The sequence below is a fragment of the Argentina silus genome, assembly GCF_951799395.1.
Source record: "Argentina silus genome assembly, chromosome: 14".
Classification (NCBI taxonomy): Eukaryota; Metazoa; Chordata; class Actinopteri; order Argentiniformes; family Argentinidae; genus Argentina; species Argentina silus.
Window position 1 is genome coordinate 6,773,975 of NC_139668.1, and position 14,048 is coordinate 6,788,022.

General features: G+C 42.3%; 3 protein-coding genes and 1 long non-coding RNA gene across 4 annotated transcripts; 2 read left to right on the plus strand and 2 right to left on the minus strand.

Annotated features, from left to right (window-relative positions):
- Positions 1-1,482: 1,482 nt before the first annotated feature.
- Positions 1,483-2,315, minus strand: LOC310814893. Its single transcript, XR_014554602.1, has 3 exons — positions 2,205-2,315; positions 1,942-2,020; positions 1,483-1,715 (listed from the first exon to the last, which is right to left on the minus strand). It is a non-coding gene; the product is annotated as an uncharacterized lncRNA (long non-coding RNA).
- Positions 2,316-2,381: 66 nt separating this feature from the next.
- Positions 2,382-5,516, plus strand: LOC310815003 (akirin-1B-like). Its single transcript, XM_083684603.1, has 5 exons — positions 2,382-2,774; positions 2,981-3,133; positions 3,587-3,718; positions 3,828-3,899; positions 4,032-5,516. The coding sequence occupies exons 1-5, from the start codon at positions 2,561-2,563 to the stop codon at positions 4,040-4,042; spliced, it is 582 nt and encodes a 193-aa protein (XP_083540729.1). The 5' UTR covers positions 2,382-2,560; the 3' UTR covers positions 4,043-5,516.
- Positions 5,517-8,614: 3,098 nt separating this feature from the next.
- Positions 8,615-10,899, plus strand: gja9b (gap junction protein alpha 9b; the record flags this gene model as incomplete). The annotated part of the gene is given in 3 exon segments (XM_083684637.1): positions 8,615-8,641; positions 8,645-8,662; positions 9,361-10,899. Coding segments are annotated over 3 exon segments (1,584 nt in total).
- A 1,370-nt stretch (positions 10,900-12,269) lies between these two features.
- Positions 12,270-13,756, minus strand: mycbp (MYC binding protein). The gene is made up of 5 exons (XM_083684446.1): positions 13,635-13,756; positions 13,237-13,309; positions 13,007-13,055; positions 12,604-12,733; positions 12,270-12,511 (listed from the first exon to the last, which is right to left on the minus strand). Exons 1-5 carry the CDS (start codon positions 13,647-13,649, stop codon positions 12,467-12,469), a joined length of 312 nt encoding a protein of 103 aa, XP_083540572.1. The 5' UTR covers positions 13,650-13,756; the 3' UTR covers positions 12,270-12,466.
- Positions 13,757-14,048: the final 292 nt, after the last annotated feature.

Genomic DNA, 14,048 nt, shown 5'->3' on the forward strand with positions numbered 1-14,048 from the left:
AATCATCAATGTGACTTACAATAAATGCCTTTTCTTTTCAATTAATAAAAATATATGTCATTGTTTTCATCTGTTGCATAGCTCTACCTCCTTGAAACACATACTCTTAGGGCCAGGTTTCCCGAACACAGGTTAAGCCGAGTCCATGTTCAATGGATAATCTCATGTTAAAAGTGCTTTCAGTCCAGGAGTATTAATCTGTGTCTGAAAAACTGGCCCTTCATGATCTAACCCACTATAAAGGCCCAACAAAGGTATGCCCAGAAAGGACCATCTACATAGAAATGGACTGTGGTCCCCAAGAAAAAAAACAAGGTCATATATCACTCATTAAATTGGTAAAAAATATCACATAATGCACTCCGGTATAAACGGGAACAAAACCTGCAGAAACTAAATATTATTGCATTGGTTGAGTACCACAGCAACATTGTTCACTCAAGTGCAAGATCAGGTAGGAATGTGCTTCAGTGCATTATTCCATAACAAATGCAATAGCTATGGAAACTTGGGGCAACAGGATCTAGGCCTATAGACTCACATCACCACACCACTTAAAGGTGTCACCTGTGCTACACTTAAGCTGCCTTCTCTCTCAAGTATAACTGAGCTTACTGTTAACATTTCACTCTCACTTAAAATCTCTGTTCAACTGCGCACTTTTCCATCTTCAAGCCGATTTTCTGGACCTTCAGAAAATCACAACAGCATACAGATTCAATACATAGTATACTGGCACATCCCATCCTTGTCCTAACTGACAAGAAACCATTCATCAATACAGTATAGGCATATTGGCAGTTGACCTGATTATACAAATGAAACACACTTCAAAGACACAGGTCTGAATAAATCAAGATTAGGCAGTTCACTTGCAATGCCAGCGTGCTCAGTTGGGAGTCAACTGATTGGAATGTCTTGAGGTTAATTTGACTCACGCTAAAACAAGTAAATGGAGTCAGGGTGTTTGGGTGATTTAACCAAATTGGTTAATAATAGCACTGGCACACAAGCTCCATTGTGACACAGCCAACGAAGAAATAGAACAAAATACTAAAAGGTAGAAATGATGAATAGATGATGAAGTCTATTCGTGTGGAGTCTCGCATAGCATCTCCCTGCCAGAAAGACGTCAGAAAAAACAAACAAAAGTTCTCTGCAAGACTACACAAAGAGAATAAATGGATGGTGGTGGTGTGAGATTATCTTTCAGATTTAGGACTGCACTTTCAGGATGCTCTTAAGCTGGAACGCCATTGTCTCACGGCTGTCTCGGGAGGCCACAGGGTGTGAGGACATCCAGTGACTGGGCGGCTTTGGTAGATCGCTAGGAGCAGGCGGCTCACTGAACTTGGGGCCTGCATAGTTCTGGTTGCTCTCCGAGACCAACAGTGTGTTGAGCTGTGACATCACACTGTCACAGTTCTGGTCATGTGATTGAAAGTAGAAGTGGTTCTTGCTCTGGGCTAGTGCCATCAGTTGCAACTGAGGTTTCTGCGAACAGGCAGGTTTCTCCTTTATCTTGCCAGCACCAAGACGACGATGATGATGATGACCACCAGCGACTGGTGCAGTTTTTGATGATGCTTGTCTGTTCTGGTCGAACACTGGCATCTTACCCTTTCTCAGAAGGGTGTTGTTGACATGATCCCCTGAGCATGGTAGTAAAACGTTACCCCCCCCCTCACCTTCCATGCGTCTTGATTTTGTGTCACCTGGAAAGAGATGAGAAAGGCATGGGGAGGTGGTTAATATATCCAATATTAATCAGACTAGTTTCTAACCAGTGACACTGTGTCCAATAGCTCACATGAAAGCTAAACTAACATAGTTTATTTATAAATAACATATTTATTTAGTTGTGCGGCATTATGCATATTTATTTCACAGTGGGATCATTGTAAAATTCATAACATGTCTGTGTCGCAATATTTAAGTTACCTTTGTATTCTACTGATCGTATTCTGTTTGAGTTTAGCTGGATTGAACATCAGAGAGAAGTGCTTTGTGGCCGAGTTACCTTTTGAGAAAAGACAGCATCAACATCAGGCAGTTGAAAGAGAAGTCTTGTCGATAAGCTAGCTCGCTAACAATTCATTGTTCCCTCAGCCGCCTAGGGAATAATACCATAGGCTAACTAACTACGTAGCAAGCGACTACCTGTCGGTAATGATTTTATGGGGGATTTTTTTTTTTTTACTTACCTGTAGTTAATATGCATGAGGCATTCTGGGTTTATGTTGTATTGCATTCGTCCAAAATTGCCTTTGGGACATAGCTAATTCACGTTAGCCTGTTAGCTAGGTAGGGGGTTCGCTTCACAACAACGGAAGTGCCCACAAATGCATGTGCACACCCCATGACGTAGAGTCGGTAAACGCTGAATCTTTGGCTGGATGTTTGTCTCGCCGCCTGTGTTCTGATTTAGCCACAGATGGAAAGACCAGAGAACGCAACATAGAAAAAAAAAAACTGTTAGCCGATATAGCCACTGTCTTTCAGTTTTTAACTCTCTACGGATTTTTTTTCAAAGCGATTCTGTATTTTTCACCAAGCGATCATGGCATGCGGAGCTACTTTGAAGCGTTCAATGGAGTTTGAGGCCCTTCACAGCCCTCAATCTCCAAAACGACGAAGGTGCAACCCAATGCCAGGGACCCCGGCCAACCCGTCGCCCCAACGGTGCAACCTCCTGCCTGCTAACGTTACCGACAATCAGTCCCATTCGATGTCGTCTCCCCCAGCAACTGCTGGGGAACACAGACTCACCCCAGGTAAGTCAATGTTATGAGAAACAACTTTACTAGCCACTAGCTAAAAGAACACACACACACACACACACACACACTTTGTGAAACTGTCTGTACTGGGTTAGGTATACCAAGGTGACCATGGCTCCTCCATACCCCTAGATAAACATGTAACCTGGAAACCTTTAACCCCCCCTCAAAGATGAACATGTCTGTTTCTCTCTCCACAGAGCAGATTGTCCACAACATAAGGCAAGAATACAGCCGTTACCAGAGGAGACGGCAGCTTGAGGGTGCCTTCAACTTGAGCGAGTCCCAGACCCAGAGTCCAAATGGTGGTGAAAGCCAAAGCCCTGCTCTCCTGGCTCCAAGCTCACCACCAGGTGTGTGTAAAATGCACCCAGTATCTCTGCCCTTTGGTTGCAATACATCACACTGACAACTGGGAAATATTTCTAGCTGAGGGAGGTGCAGTGCAGTAGTGGAGAAATGTGTTTGATACCCTTTCTCATTCCATGGAATGGAATGGGCAATGAGCCCGGTCTACCGCCACCTGCCTCCACTGCTGTGCAGTCAACATTTGACCTCTTTTTTTGCACTTTTGGTAACACTTTAAGAACATTAAGCCTTTATATGCATGACACAAAAAGTCATAATGTACTTTTTTGTTCAAGAGGAGTTTTGTCAGAGAGTTAGGGGCTAAAGGCTAGACCCAGGGTGCCGTGGCACTTTTCAATCTTACATTTATGTAATTATTTATTTAATCTAGATGTTGTGTGTCTGACTCTGCAGTTGTCAGCCCAAAGCTCATTCTTTTCCACTGTTTCTTTTTTCAGGGGCCTCCATGAAGAGGGACCAGCCCTGTTTCACACTGCGTCAGGTTGGCTCTCTGTGTGAGCGAGTCCTCAAGGACCATGAGGAGAAGACCAGGGAAGAGTATGAACAGATCCTCAACACTAAGCTGGCTGGTATGTAGACGTCCTCAGATATGACCCACCGTGGTCAAAGTCCCCGAGTGAAATCAATTGATTCCATTGATTGATTTGAACAATACAATGTTGTTTGTGTCTTTTCTAGAGCAATATGAATCGTTTGTAAAGTTCACACAGGACCAGATCATGCGACAGTATGGCACCAGACCCTCAAGCTGTGAGTTCCAATGATAATAAAAACACACACACACACACACACACACACACACACACACTCGTTTACCTTAGTTTCTGATTCTCCAGCAGAGCCTGTTTTTAATTAACATTAGTAATATGTTTTGTTTTTCAGATGTCTCATAAACGATCTAAATGATAAGCATCAAATTCTCACCTGAAGGTTGTTGCTCTTCACTCTCCAAGGTTTCCTTCAGTGCCATGTTTTTCTTTTACTCTTGTTTTGCTCAATATCTTAAGCCCTAAGTTACACTGTGCACTTGGAGGATGCTCCCCGAGTGCTGTAGAAAGCTGGGCTATCGTGACTGCTCTGTGTTACTTGCAAAAACACTCACTGCTGCAACATCTAATCCTACTTGCCTTTTAAGTTTCTTTTCACAAGAATCATACTTGAAAATACTTATTTTCTTTTCTCTATTAGAAGCGGAAGGTCTTTGCCATGTTGCTCTTTATGTAAATGGTATTAGATGCTGGCCTAGGCCTATACTTTATACAACAGTCAATTATAGTTTAGCTCATTATTCATATTGTAAATAGTTAGTTTGAGCAAGTTATGACTTACTAATTCGCTTGCAGACATACAGACATATTTTATCGAAATGTACAGTATCTCTTCTAGGGACAATTAGAGTCATGTCAGTACCATAAGAACCCACCCCAGGATTCAGGATCCTTGTTGTATGATGTACTGTACACATTACAATGTGTTGCCGCCTTGCCGGTGGAGAGATATGTGCCTATACTGAGCTCTGCTATAAACATGTTGGCTATATAACTAAGAATACCAAAAATGAGTGGAAGGGCCCATTTGTTGACTGGTTCTGTATCACGACCATACTTCGGATGATGAGGGCTTTTTTTAGTTTTTTTCAACCAGTAAGTGAAGCTTTGTTTTAAAGCTATGTTTTGGGGTTTCTGAAATTGCACAACCACCTCTTCCCTATAACAGACGGTTTCAGTTATCTGTTTAACTTTGGCATCTGAGAAGGTTGTAAAGGAACTACACTCCTGGCAGTGTCATGCTTAAAGTTTTAGACCCTCTGTGCTCTCTCTTGCCATTTCAGTTTATGAAATGTTATCTTTGTTTAATTTGTTGTCATCCTTCAGAATGTACTGTTTGATACTGTATATCCGGTAGGCAGGGCATCCCTAAGAATTGCTTTTGGGAGATCAATTAGGCTCCCCCATAACTCAGTGCTGGTGGTGTGTCCTGTAAAGCCTGCTTGTAGGCAAGGAAGGGATTGTGTTACACACATCTACTACACTGAATACAGGGAATGTACACTGGCAGTGGAGGCAAAGACGTCCATCTTGCATGGACAAAAGGAAGCTGATTTAACTTTAAAATGTGTACAAGTGTATGTACTTATGTATGTATGTATGTATACATCTGTATAAGCAGTGTGCAAGCCTATCATTTGAGAATGTTTTAATAACTGCAACATAAAGTATAAGACTATTTCTTATGACAAGAAGTTTTTGTTTCTGATTCTATGAAATGGAGAGTTGTTGTGAATTGAGTTAGGGGGCCTTTGAGCATTTTTACCAAAAACACCCTGAACCTTTTTATTAAATTGCAAATATGCTTAAATGTGTGTTGTATGCTCTTTTTTTTATGAATGAATAAAAACTTGATTTGAAGGAAGTCCTATTGAATGTCTTTCAGTTACATTACAGACTATTGAGTCAAGAGAAAGAGGGAGGTACAACCAAGTGGAAAAATGGGGATGGTAGGGTATTTTGAAGTCCAAGGGCTGGAATAATAATGACATTCCTTTTTATTTGCTGTGATTTTTTTGGTGAGCAATACTGTGGGTTTGGTGTAATATCGAGCCTTCTGATTGGCTGTAATATCGAGCCCTTTGATTCCCTGTAATATCGAGCCCGCTGACACACACACACACACATACAAATCCACACTCTCACACGCACATACACACATACACATACTGTAAGAAAGGAGTAAGCTACTTTGATTCTACTGGCTAAATTCACATTTAGAGATGATCTGATTTAGTGGACATCTGTCCAAGTTAACAATGAATGAGTCCATAGAGTTTTGTACCTGTAATTGTACCAACCCATTTCAGCTTCTATAACGGCTTGATGACAACAAGCATTGTGATTGGCCGTGAGGCATTCGAAGTCGTGGTTTAATAACGCTAATGTCACGGAAAAATCACCAATTATAATATTCCTACGCCGCAGTAGATTTGTGTATCACCTTTCCACATTCCAATATTTGTAGTTTTTGAACTAGGCCTATATTTCTCAGCGCAGGGCAGAAACCACCACAATCTATCACGAAATAAATACTTAAAGCATTGTTTTCTTGTCACAATTGTCGGATTTGTAACTGTAAAACCAATAATGCCCTCAAGGTCATGATTTATCGTCAATATTGTCGCTTTTTAGTGGTTTGCCGGCACGACTCGCAACTCCATCTACCCGTGACAATATTGACAATATATCACGGCCTCTGGCATTTTTGGTCGACAGCATCACAGCTGTAACACACCCGATAGCCACGATATAACACACCCTGTCGTGTGTTATTGCTTAAGTACCACATTTTACTACAAATGACCTTTGTGATTTGTACAGTATATTGAAAACAACAACACAGTCTTTGTGTCCAACAGGTCATACCTATTGATTTCCTGTAAATAGAATAAAAAGCATGGTAGCTGGGACTAACAACTTAATTAGATTCACAGAGAGTCATCCATCTATGAAATCTTACATGACAGATTGATCACGGTAAAGAGAAAATGCATTGATCGTAAAGTAGTGTTGTGGAAAACTCTACAGTGTAGGTTCTTATACAGCATTCAGTTTGGCTTGTGGAGGTAGAAATCTGACAGGCTCATTGTATGGGAAATGTGTGGAAATCGGAGGACCTGCTTAGAATTGTCTGGGAATTACAGACACTACCCTACATTTGTTTACATCTTATCTCTCAAATAGACAGTTCTCTGTTGGTTTGGGTAGGTCTGTTTCCTCTCTGACACAAGTAAAGTGTGGAGTGCCTCATGGTTCAATTTTAAGGCCCATTTTGTTCTCATTATATACAGTATGGTCCCACTTGGTCATATTATTTGTAAACGTTATTTTCATTGCTATGCTGATGACATCCAGCTCTAATAATCTGTTGATTATTATTATTATTTGGCCTCCCTAACTCCACTAATCAGATTATTAGTCATCTTGGTTGTCTGACTACTAATGTAAAACCTGTTGCTAGAAACCTAGGGGTAATTCTTTGATTCTGATCTACATTTTGATGAATAGGTCAAAAGGGTTGTCTTCAGGCAAGGCTCTACTGACTGTTCCAAAGTCTAGACTGAAAACTAAAGATGACCAGGCTTTTGCCATTAGGGCCCCTAGACTTTGGAATGGCCTGCCTGAAAACATAAAGCTGGTAAGCTCTGTGTCTAGGCAAGGGAAACCACTCTTCAGAGGTTGAAATAATCCAGGTGTTCAAGGAGAAACCCATATCATACCTCAATGTTCTGGTTGATGTCAAGGTCAGGTAGTCTGGCATCCATAATGAATCGATCACACATCAGGGACAGTGTTGATGGAATTCAATAGAAAAGTACAAGGTTGTCAGACTAGACATGGTTAAGCAATATACTATATAGCGGCTGAATTCACATGCAGGACCAGGATGGACTGCAGGGATGGGTGGGTCGTCAGTCAACCAGGTTGATGTGAGGCTATACAGTGGAATTAAAAATTAGAAGAACAGAAATTAGTGTGGGAGAGAATACAGGACAGTTTGTTTTGAGGATCAAGGTGCATCATTCATGTCACGACCTCGGCTAACTACACTGGGAAAATGGAGAGACTGAGTAAGGGTCAACAGGTGAGATGGGAAAAATGAAGGGGACCTGACTGACAAGCAAACCCATGTTGAATTACTAAACTGCTTAAAATGTGGTTAAGGTTAGGGCTAAGGGTTTGGTTACGGTTAGGGTCAGTTTTAGATTTTGACCTAGTCAAGCTGTCAATGGGATGCTGGTAAGAAAAGTCCCTTTAGTTTCTCCCTTGTGAGGTACATACAGCTAGTCAAAGGATCGAGTAGAACATGAGGGCCCCATTCAGCCTGAATTAATGGCACATCTCATAGTAAAGAAGACAATAAATTCACACAAACCACAAGGTTTGATATAACTGTTAAATTAATTGCTGAAACTGAGTAATACTGCTAAATGAATTCTGACATACTTATTATTATTATTATTATTATTATTCTCAGTGCATGATATTCAGAATGAAAGAGTGATGGGAATGGATTCCTGAATAATGGATCCCCTGGTGAGTGGTGACTTTTTTTTCAACCCATTATCTTCCCAACTTATGACCTCATCTGGATGTGTTTGCCTCCTACGGGAATTGCTCCTCCTCTCCAAAAAATGAATACAAAAAAAGGGAGGAGGGATAGGAATGGATTCCTATTCACAAAGTCCCCTGGTTAGTAGTGACCACCAGAAGGCATGTCAAATTAAACACTTATAGATTTTTCTTATACAACAGCTAGACCCCTGCAGTGGCAGCGTAACCACTGCAGTTGGACAGGGGGCAAACCAGTGCACTGGCTCTAGGGCATCACGGGGCAGATCGAGGATGGTCACCAGAGGTTGAGGTACATTGAGAGCAGCCACAAATACAAGTAGGGTCCTACATTCGCCCAGAATGACCAGTAGGGCTCCTCACCACAGGTAGTCCGTTCATACAACTGCATGGTAAATGGCGAATGATGAATCACACCATTGATTTCTCTTGGTAGGCTATAAGTTCTCACCAACCGCATTTTTTGTTTTGTTTTCACCAGCTGTGGGCTCTAGGAATGTAGCCCCATCGCTTCTTTTCTGCAGAAGAGGATAAAGACATTGACAATGTGCACGGGATTGTATCAAACAGCAGACTATTTAGTTTTAAAATGTCTGTATATGTGTATCCTATTTTCCATATGAAAGGTAAGTTTGCTCTTTTTGAGCTTGTGTTTTGTATGTAGAAATGAAGAGAACCAGAGGATACACTTTTCCCTGGAGGAGCAATCCCGTCTAACATCACACAGAGAGAATAGGCCTGTGTTTTTCACAATCTCTGTGATTTTTTATTCTGTTCCTCATCCTTGGACTAAACAGCAATTACTATTAAATAAGATTTATATAATCATAAAAATTGTTGACTACGAATAATGATTATCATTATGCATTGATTAAAAAGTGAAATTGTTATTAGGAGTATCATTGTGTTCATTATCATCATGACTATTATTTTTCATCATTTAATTATCATCATCATCATTATTATTCCAGTCAACAATAACATACAGCATGTTATCATGTGTGCTTTATTACATTATGCCATGCAATAATATTGACATTTCAATACATTTTCTCCTCTTTGACACAAACTTTCTGCCATCAATTAGAATTCCCTGCGTGAAGATGGGAGATTGGAACTTCCTGGGTGGGATTTTGGAGGAGGTGCATATCCACTCTACCATGGTAGGAAAGATCTGGCTGACCATCCTGTTCATATTCCGGATGCTGGTGTTGGGTGTTGCTGCAGAGGATGTGTGGAACGACGAACAGTCCGACTTCATCTGCAACACTGAGCAGCCGGGTTGCCGCAACGTGTGCTACGACCGGGCCTTCCCCATCTCTCTCATCCGCTACTGGGTGCTGCAGGTCATCTTTGTATCCTCGCCTTCACTGGTGTACATGGGCCACGCCATCTACCAGCTGAGGGCCCTGGAGAAGGAGCGCCACTGTAAGAAGGTGGCTCTGCGTCGCGAGCTGGAGGGGGTGGATGTGGAGCTAGTGGAGGCGAGGAAACGCATCGAGAGGGAGATGAGACAGCTGGAGCAAGGCAAACTCAACAAAGCCCCGCTGAGAGGGTCCCTGCTGCGCACCTACGTGGCACACATCGTTACTCGCTCTGTGGTGGAAGTTGGCTTCATGACGGGCCAGTATCTCCTTTACGGTCACCACCTGTACCCTCTGTATAAGTGTGGCAGGGAGCCCTGCCCGAACGTGGTGGACTGCTTCATCTCCAGGCCCACGGAGAAGTCGATCTTCATGATGTTCATGCAGGGTATCGCCGCTGTCTCCCTCTTCCTCAGCCTCCTGGAGATGATGCACCTGGGATACAAAAAACTCAAGAAAGGCCTCCTGGACTACTACCCTCACATGAAGGATGACCTGGACGACTACTATGTCTGCGATTCAAAAAAGAACTCTGTGGTGCACCAGGTTGGCATGGGGAGCTCAGTGGGCCGCAAGGCTACTATTCCCACCGCGCCCAGTGGGTACACACTCCTGCTAGAGAAGCAAGGCAACGGCCCCACTTACCCCCTCCTTAACGCCTCCTCTGCCTTTGTTCCCATTCAGGGGGACCCCGGTGCAAAGCCGGGCACAGACAGCCACAAGGACAGTAAGGAGGCTGTGCCGAGCCCCACTGAGCACAACAGCAACTCCAACAACACCAGCTCCAACAACACCAGCTCTCCCCCTGCAGACAAGCAGGAGGAGCCAGAGAACCTTGTGTGTTCTCTAACCCATAATGAGGGCCTGGAGAGAGGCAGGTCTGAATATCCCACCATGCCCGTGGCGATCGCCTCCTCGTGCCCTACACTGTCAGGCATAACAAGGAAGCCACGGAGGGTCAGCGTACCTTGGAACTGTTCAACAGTGGTGGAGGGGAATGGTTCAGACAGTGGGGACTCCTACCCTGGGACCATAAGCATGAAGCCACGCTGCAGCTTTGTTGCTAGCCAGGCAAGGGCGTTCTCTAAGCCAGAACTCAAGAGACTGAGCAGTCCCCAGAGCCCGGACTCAGCGGGAGATATGAGCTCTGCGTCTCGGCACAGCCACAGCTGCGACAGCCCCTCTGGCCTCTCCATAAACCGCCAAATGTCATTGGCAATTAACGCCAGCAGCAGGCGAGCCACAAATGACCTTCTAATCTAAGTGTTGGTTTAATACCTTATCTCATCATGCCACAGTTACTGCTCTGTGTTGTGCTTTAAAAGCACACTTCACACAACACCTACTCTCGTAGATATTTTATTCTCAGTGAAAATGTATTTCAATATCAATGGCAGTCAACGGACCCAGACCGCAATGCATTCTGTAAAAATAATTGTGTCATACCGTAAAACCTATTTTAGTAGCCCGGGCGTGTATTTGCTTTAACCACAGAGCTCAACCGCGCGTATTGGACCGGCTATTATTGGAGACCGGCGGCTACCCCCGCTGCTGTTGCTAAACTGCTGCTCAAACCCGCGATATGACAGAGTTGAATATATCATACTCTAAACAAATACCCACCAATATTATTAGCCTACAATAAATCAGTCAAAACCAGATTCATATTTGATGGTAATTTATTATCGTTTCCATACAAGACTGGTGTAAACGGTCTGTCAGACTGCTGAATAAATACCGATGATGTCGCAGCGGTCACCCAGTATCAAATGAGTCGCTTTAATCATCTGCCAATAGAATAGGCCTATATACCGTTAAACAATTTAGTTTGACCCGGCATTTATTAGGGACAGGCGATTATTTGCTTCGATGTCATTAGTGGCGCGGTTATTATTGGAGAGAGGCGCTTATTGTTTTACGGTAAGATATTCGCTTGTTTTACGGTCTGTTTCTTACAGCATGTAGGCCTACTGCCATGTAAAACCCCTACATTGCGTGCTCACAAGTTCAACAGTAGTCTACCATTAGTTATACTCTTATTGAAATGTTACAAGGCGAGAAATGAACAAAGGGCAACGGAAACCAGAATCAGAAAATCTATAAACATGCCTCAGGCAGTCATTTACAATTAGGCTATGTAACCCATACCTTTTAATCAATGACATTCATTGGGTGGTCAGGAAGCCAGTATAAATTCAATAGAAAAAAAGTTAGGGTCGGTTTTCTCTCGGGAGGATGAAATACGAAATATGTGTTTAATCGCGGTTTGATTGATTCTCCTGTCTCAGTAATATTGTTGAACTGTGTATCATTAGTTAATAAATCATAAACAGTTACAACTGCGTTGTAAATGTTTTACAGTTAACGAAGCAAAACACAAGCGTTTCAACGTGTTATATTTTGCTGAGGCGTTATAAAGTCGTTACATAATACTTCCAATTTGTTCTGTTTTCTTTCAGATCGCGGTTCTGCAGATGTCCTCCATCCTGAAAAAGCATTGATATTGTTGTGGCCCAAAGCCCACTGATCATTTCAAAGTGTAAATTATACATATTGATGGAGCGAAGGTGGATTATGGGCATATTACTTTTGTGTCATACATTCATCAAAATTACTAACAGCATGTGCTGAGAAGTATTTATTGACTTGAAATAATGGAACAAATTAAATGTATGTACAAATAATAATTCACTACATAACAGAAATAAAGACACTGTTTTTGCAAATCACAGTTCTTACATCCTTGGGTAGTACAATTTCACATACTCCTATCATACAATGTATGTTTTTTTCAAAATACTGCACAGAAATAACAAATGAACTAACTCCACTACTCAGCTGCTCCATCCTCAGGCACTGGTTCATATTGCAGAAGCTGTAAAACAAGAGAAGAGCAAATTCAGAGAGAAGACCATTTTAGAGATTTGTGATTAAGGAAAATCAATTTGTTAGACTATATTCTCTCACCCTGTTTCTCAGTTCTTTGTTTTCTTCCATGAGCAGTTCACACTTCTGTTGCAACTCAGTCAGCTCCATGCGGAGGGCCTCTGCCTCCGCTGGCTCGGGCCCAGCCACACCAAGGTGATGCTTTATGAAGCTGGCGTTTAGGTGAAGGCCATACTGTTCTCTCTAGAGACATCCAATTACTATCTGATGCTGCAGTAATGATCTACACCGAGGCTGCCTTAATGAAGACCTGCAATTCTTCGCTTATTATTCAATCTGGCATTCCATAGGCAACCACAGTAGCTCACTAGTTCAAGATGCAATGCCTGTTAAGGCCACAGTCTGTAATATTCCCAGTAAATTCAAATAATGAGCGCCCCTTGATTTAGATGAATTTGTTACCATAATCAGCAAAAAGGGATACTCCAAAGCATTATTAGGTTTGTCCATCTCTTCATACAGTGCCACCAATACTGCAAAGAGAATGCATAGTTGCGGCAATTGGTGGTGGTAATATAAGCGATTAGAATATAGGTTAAAAAGAAGAGGACAATATCAAAGGAACACTTTTTATACAGTAGTTTGGGTATTTGCCAGCATTTTAGAACAACATTATGCCAGCAACTGTTGCTGTTGTATTTCTGAAATACCTACCATTGGTGAGACTGTCAAGAACGCCAGCCTTTTCTAAGTATCTTCTAAATTGTTCTCGTTTGGATTCAGAGGCCTGAAACATTAGGAGGAATTAAGTTGGTAACTGTTAGTATGGGTCATCATCATGGCTTGTAACCAAAGTTCTGCTACAGCCACTGCACTGTTCACTTGATGCCAGTGCCAGTGCCAATGCCAATGCGAAATGATGAGTGCAGGCATGCATCACACCAGCTACAAAGTAACACAACGTGTGTAGCTTTGTCTGATGAAATTAACTCTAGCTAGAAGCTAGCAAGCACAAAGCTCACAGTTAGCTGGCCAATGCAAGACGAGTCATTCTAAAATGAAACTCTCAGGTGAGGTTAAATTGAAGAAAGAAAGTTTGACTGTATACTTACTCTGTAATGGGCCATTGTCGTGAAAAGTTATTACGTTATGATGATTAGCAAACTTCCAACAGCTGCAAAGATCCACCAACAGAAACGTGACTGCTTCCCTCAATCGTGGAATCTCCAGTTGTCATGACTACAAACGAAAACAAAATCATGTGGACTGTGTGGGAATACACCTGTCTACAGACCAACCGACACAGATAGATTATGAATTTCTGAATCAGCCTTTATTCTGAATCAACCATTATTTCAAGCTAACAAGTCCACAAAACAAGTTGTACTCAAAACAACTTGTAACAAGTTACTTTACCTGCGAAACAGCAGCTAAATGAAAGTGGAAGTCAACCCATTCAAAGACATTTAGCGCCATCTCTTGGCCACCACGAAAATTGTCTGCGTGGCGAACCAATCACATGGCGG

Excerpts from the sequence above, each read along its gene's own strand:
- LOC310815003 (XM_083684603.1), top strand. The coding sequence starts at position 2,561 with ATGGCATGCGGAGCTACTTTGAAGCGTTCAATGGAGTTTGAGGCCCTT. Across the intron at positions 2,775-2,980 it reads GGAACACAGACTCACCCCAG|AGCAGATTGTCCACAACATA; the intron begins GTAAGTCAATGT and ends CTCTCTCCACAG. Across the intron at positions 3,719-3,827 it reads CCTCAACACTAAGCTGGCTG|AGCAATATGAATCGTTTGTA; the intron begins GTATGTAGACGT and ends TGTCTTTTCTAG.
- mycbp (XM_083684446.1), bottom strand. Across the intron at positions 12,734-13,006 it reads AAACCTAATAATGCTTTGGA|CTTCATAAAGCATCACCTTG; the intron begins GTATCCCTTTTT and ends CCTAAACGCCAG. Across the intron at positions 12,512-12,603 it reads ACAAAGAACTGAGAAACAGG|CTTCTGCAATATGAACCAGT; the intron begins GTGAGAGAATAT and ends CTTGTTTTACAG.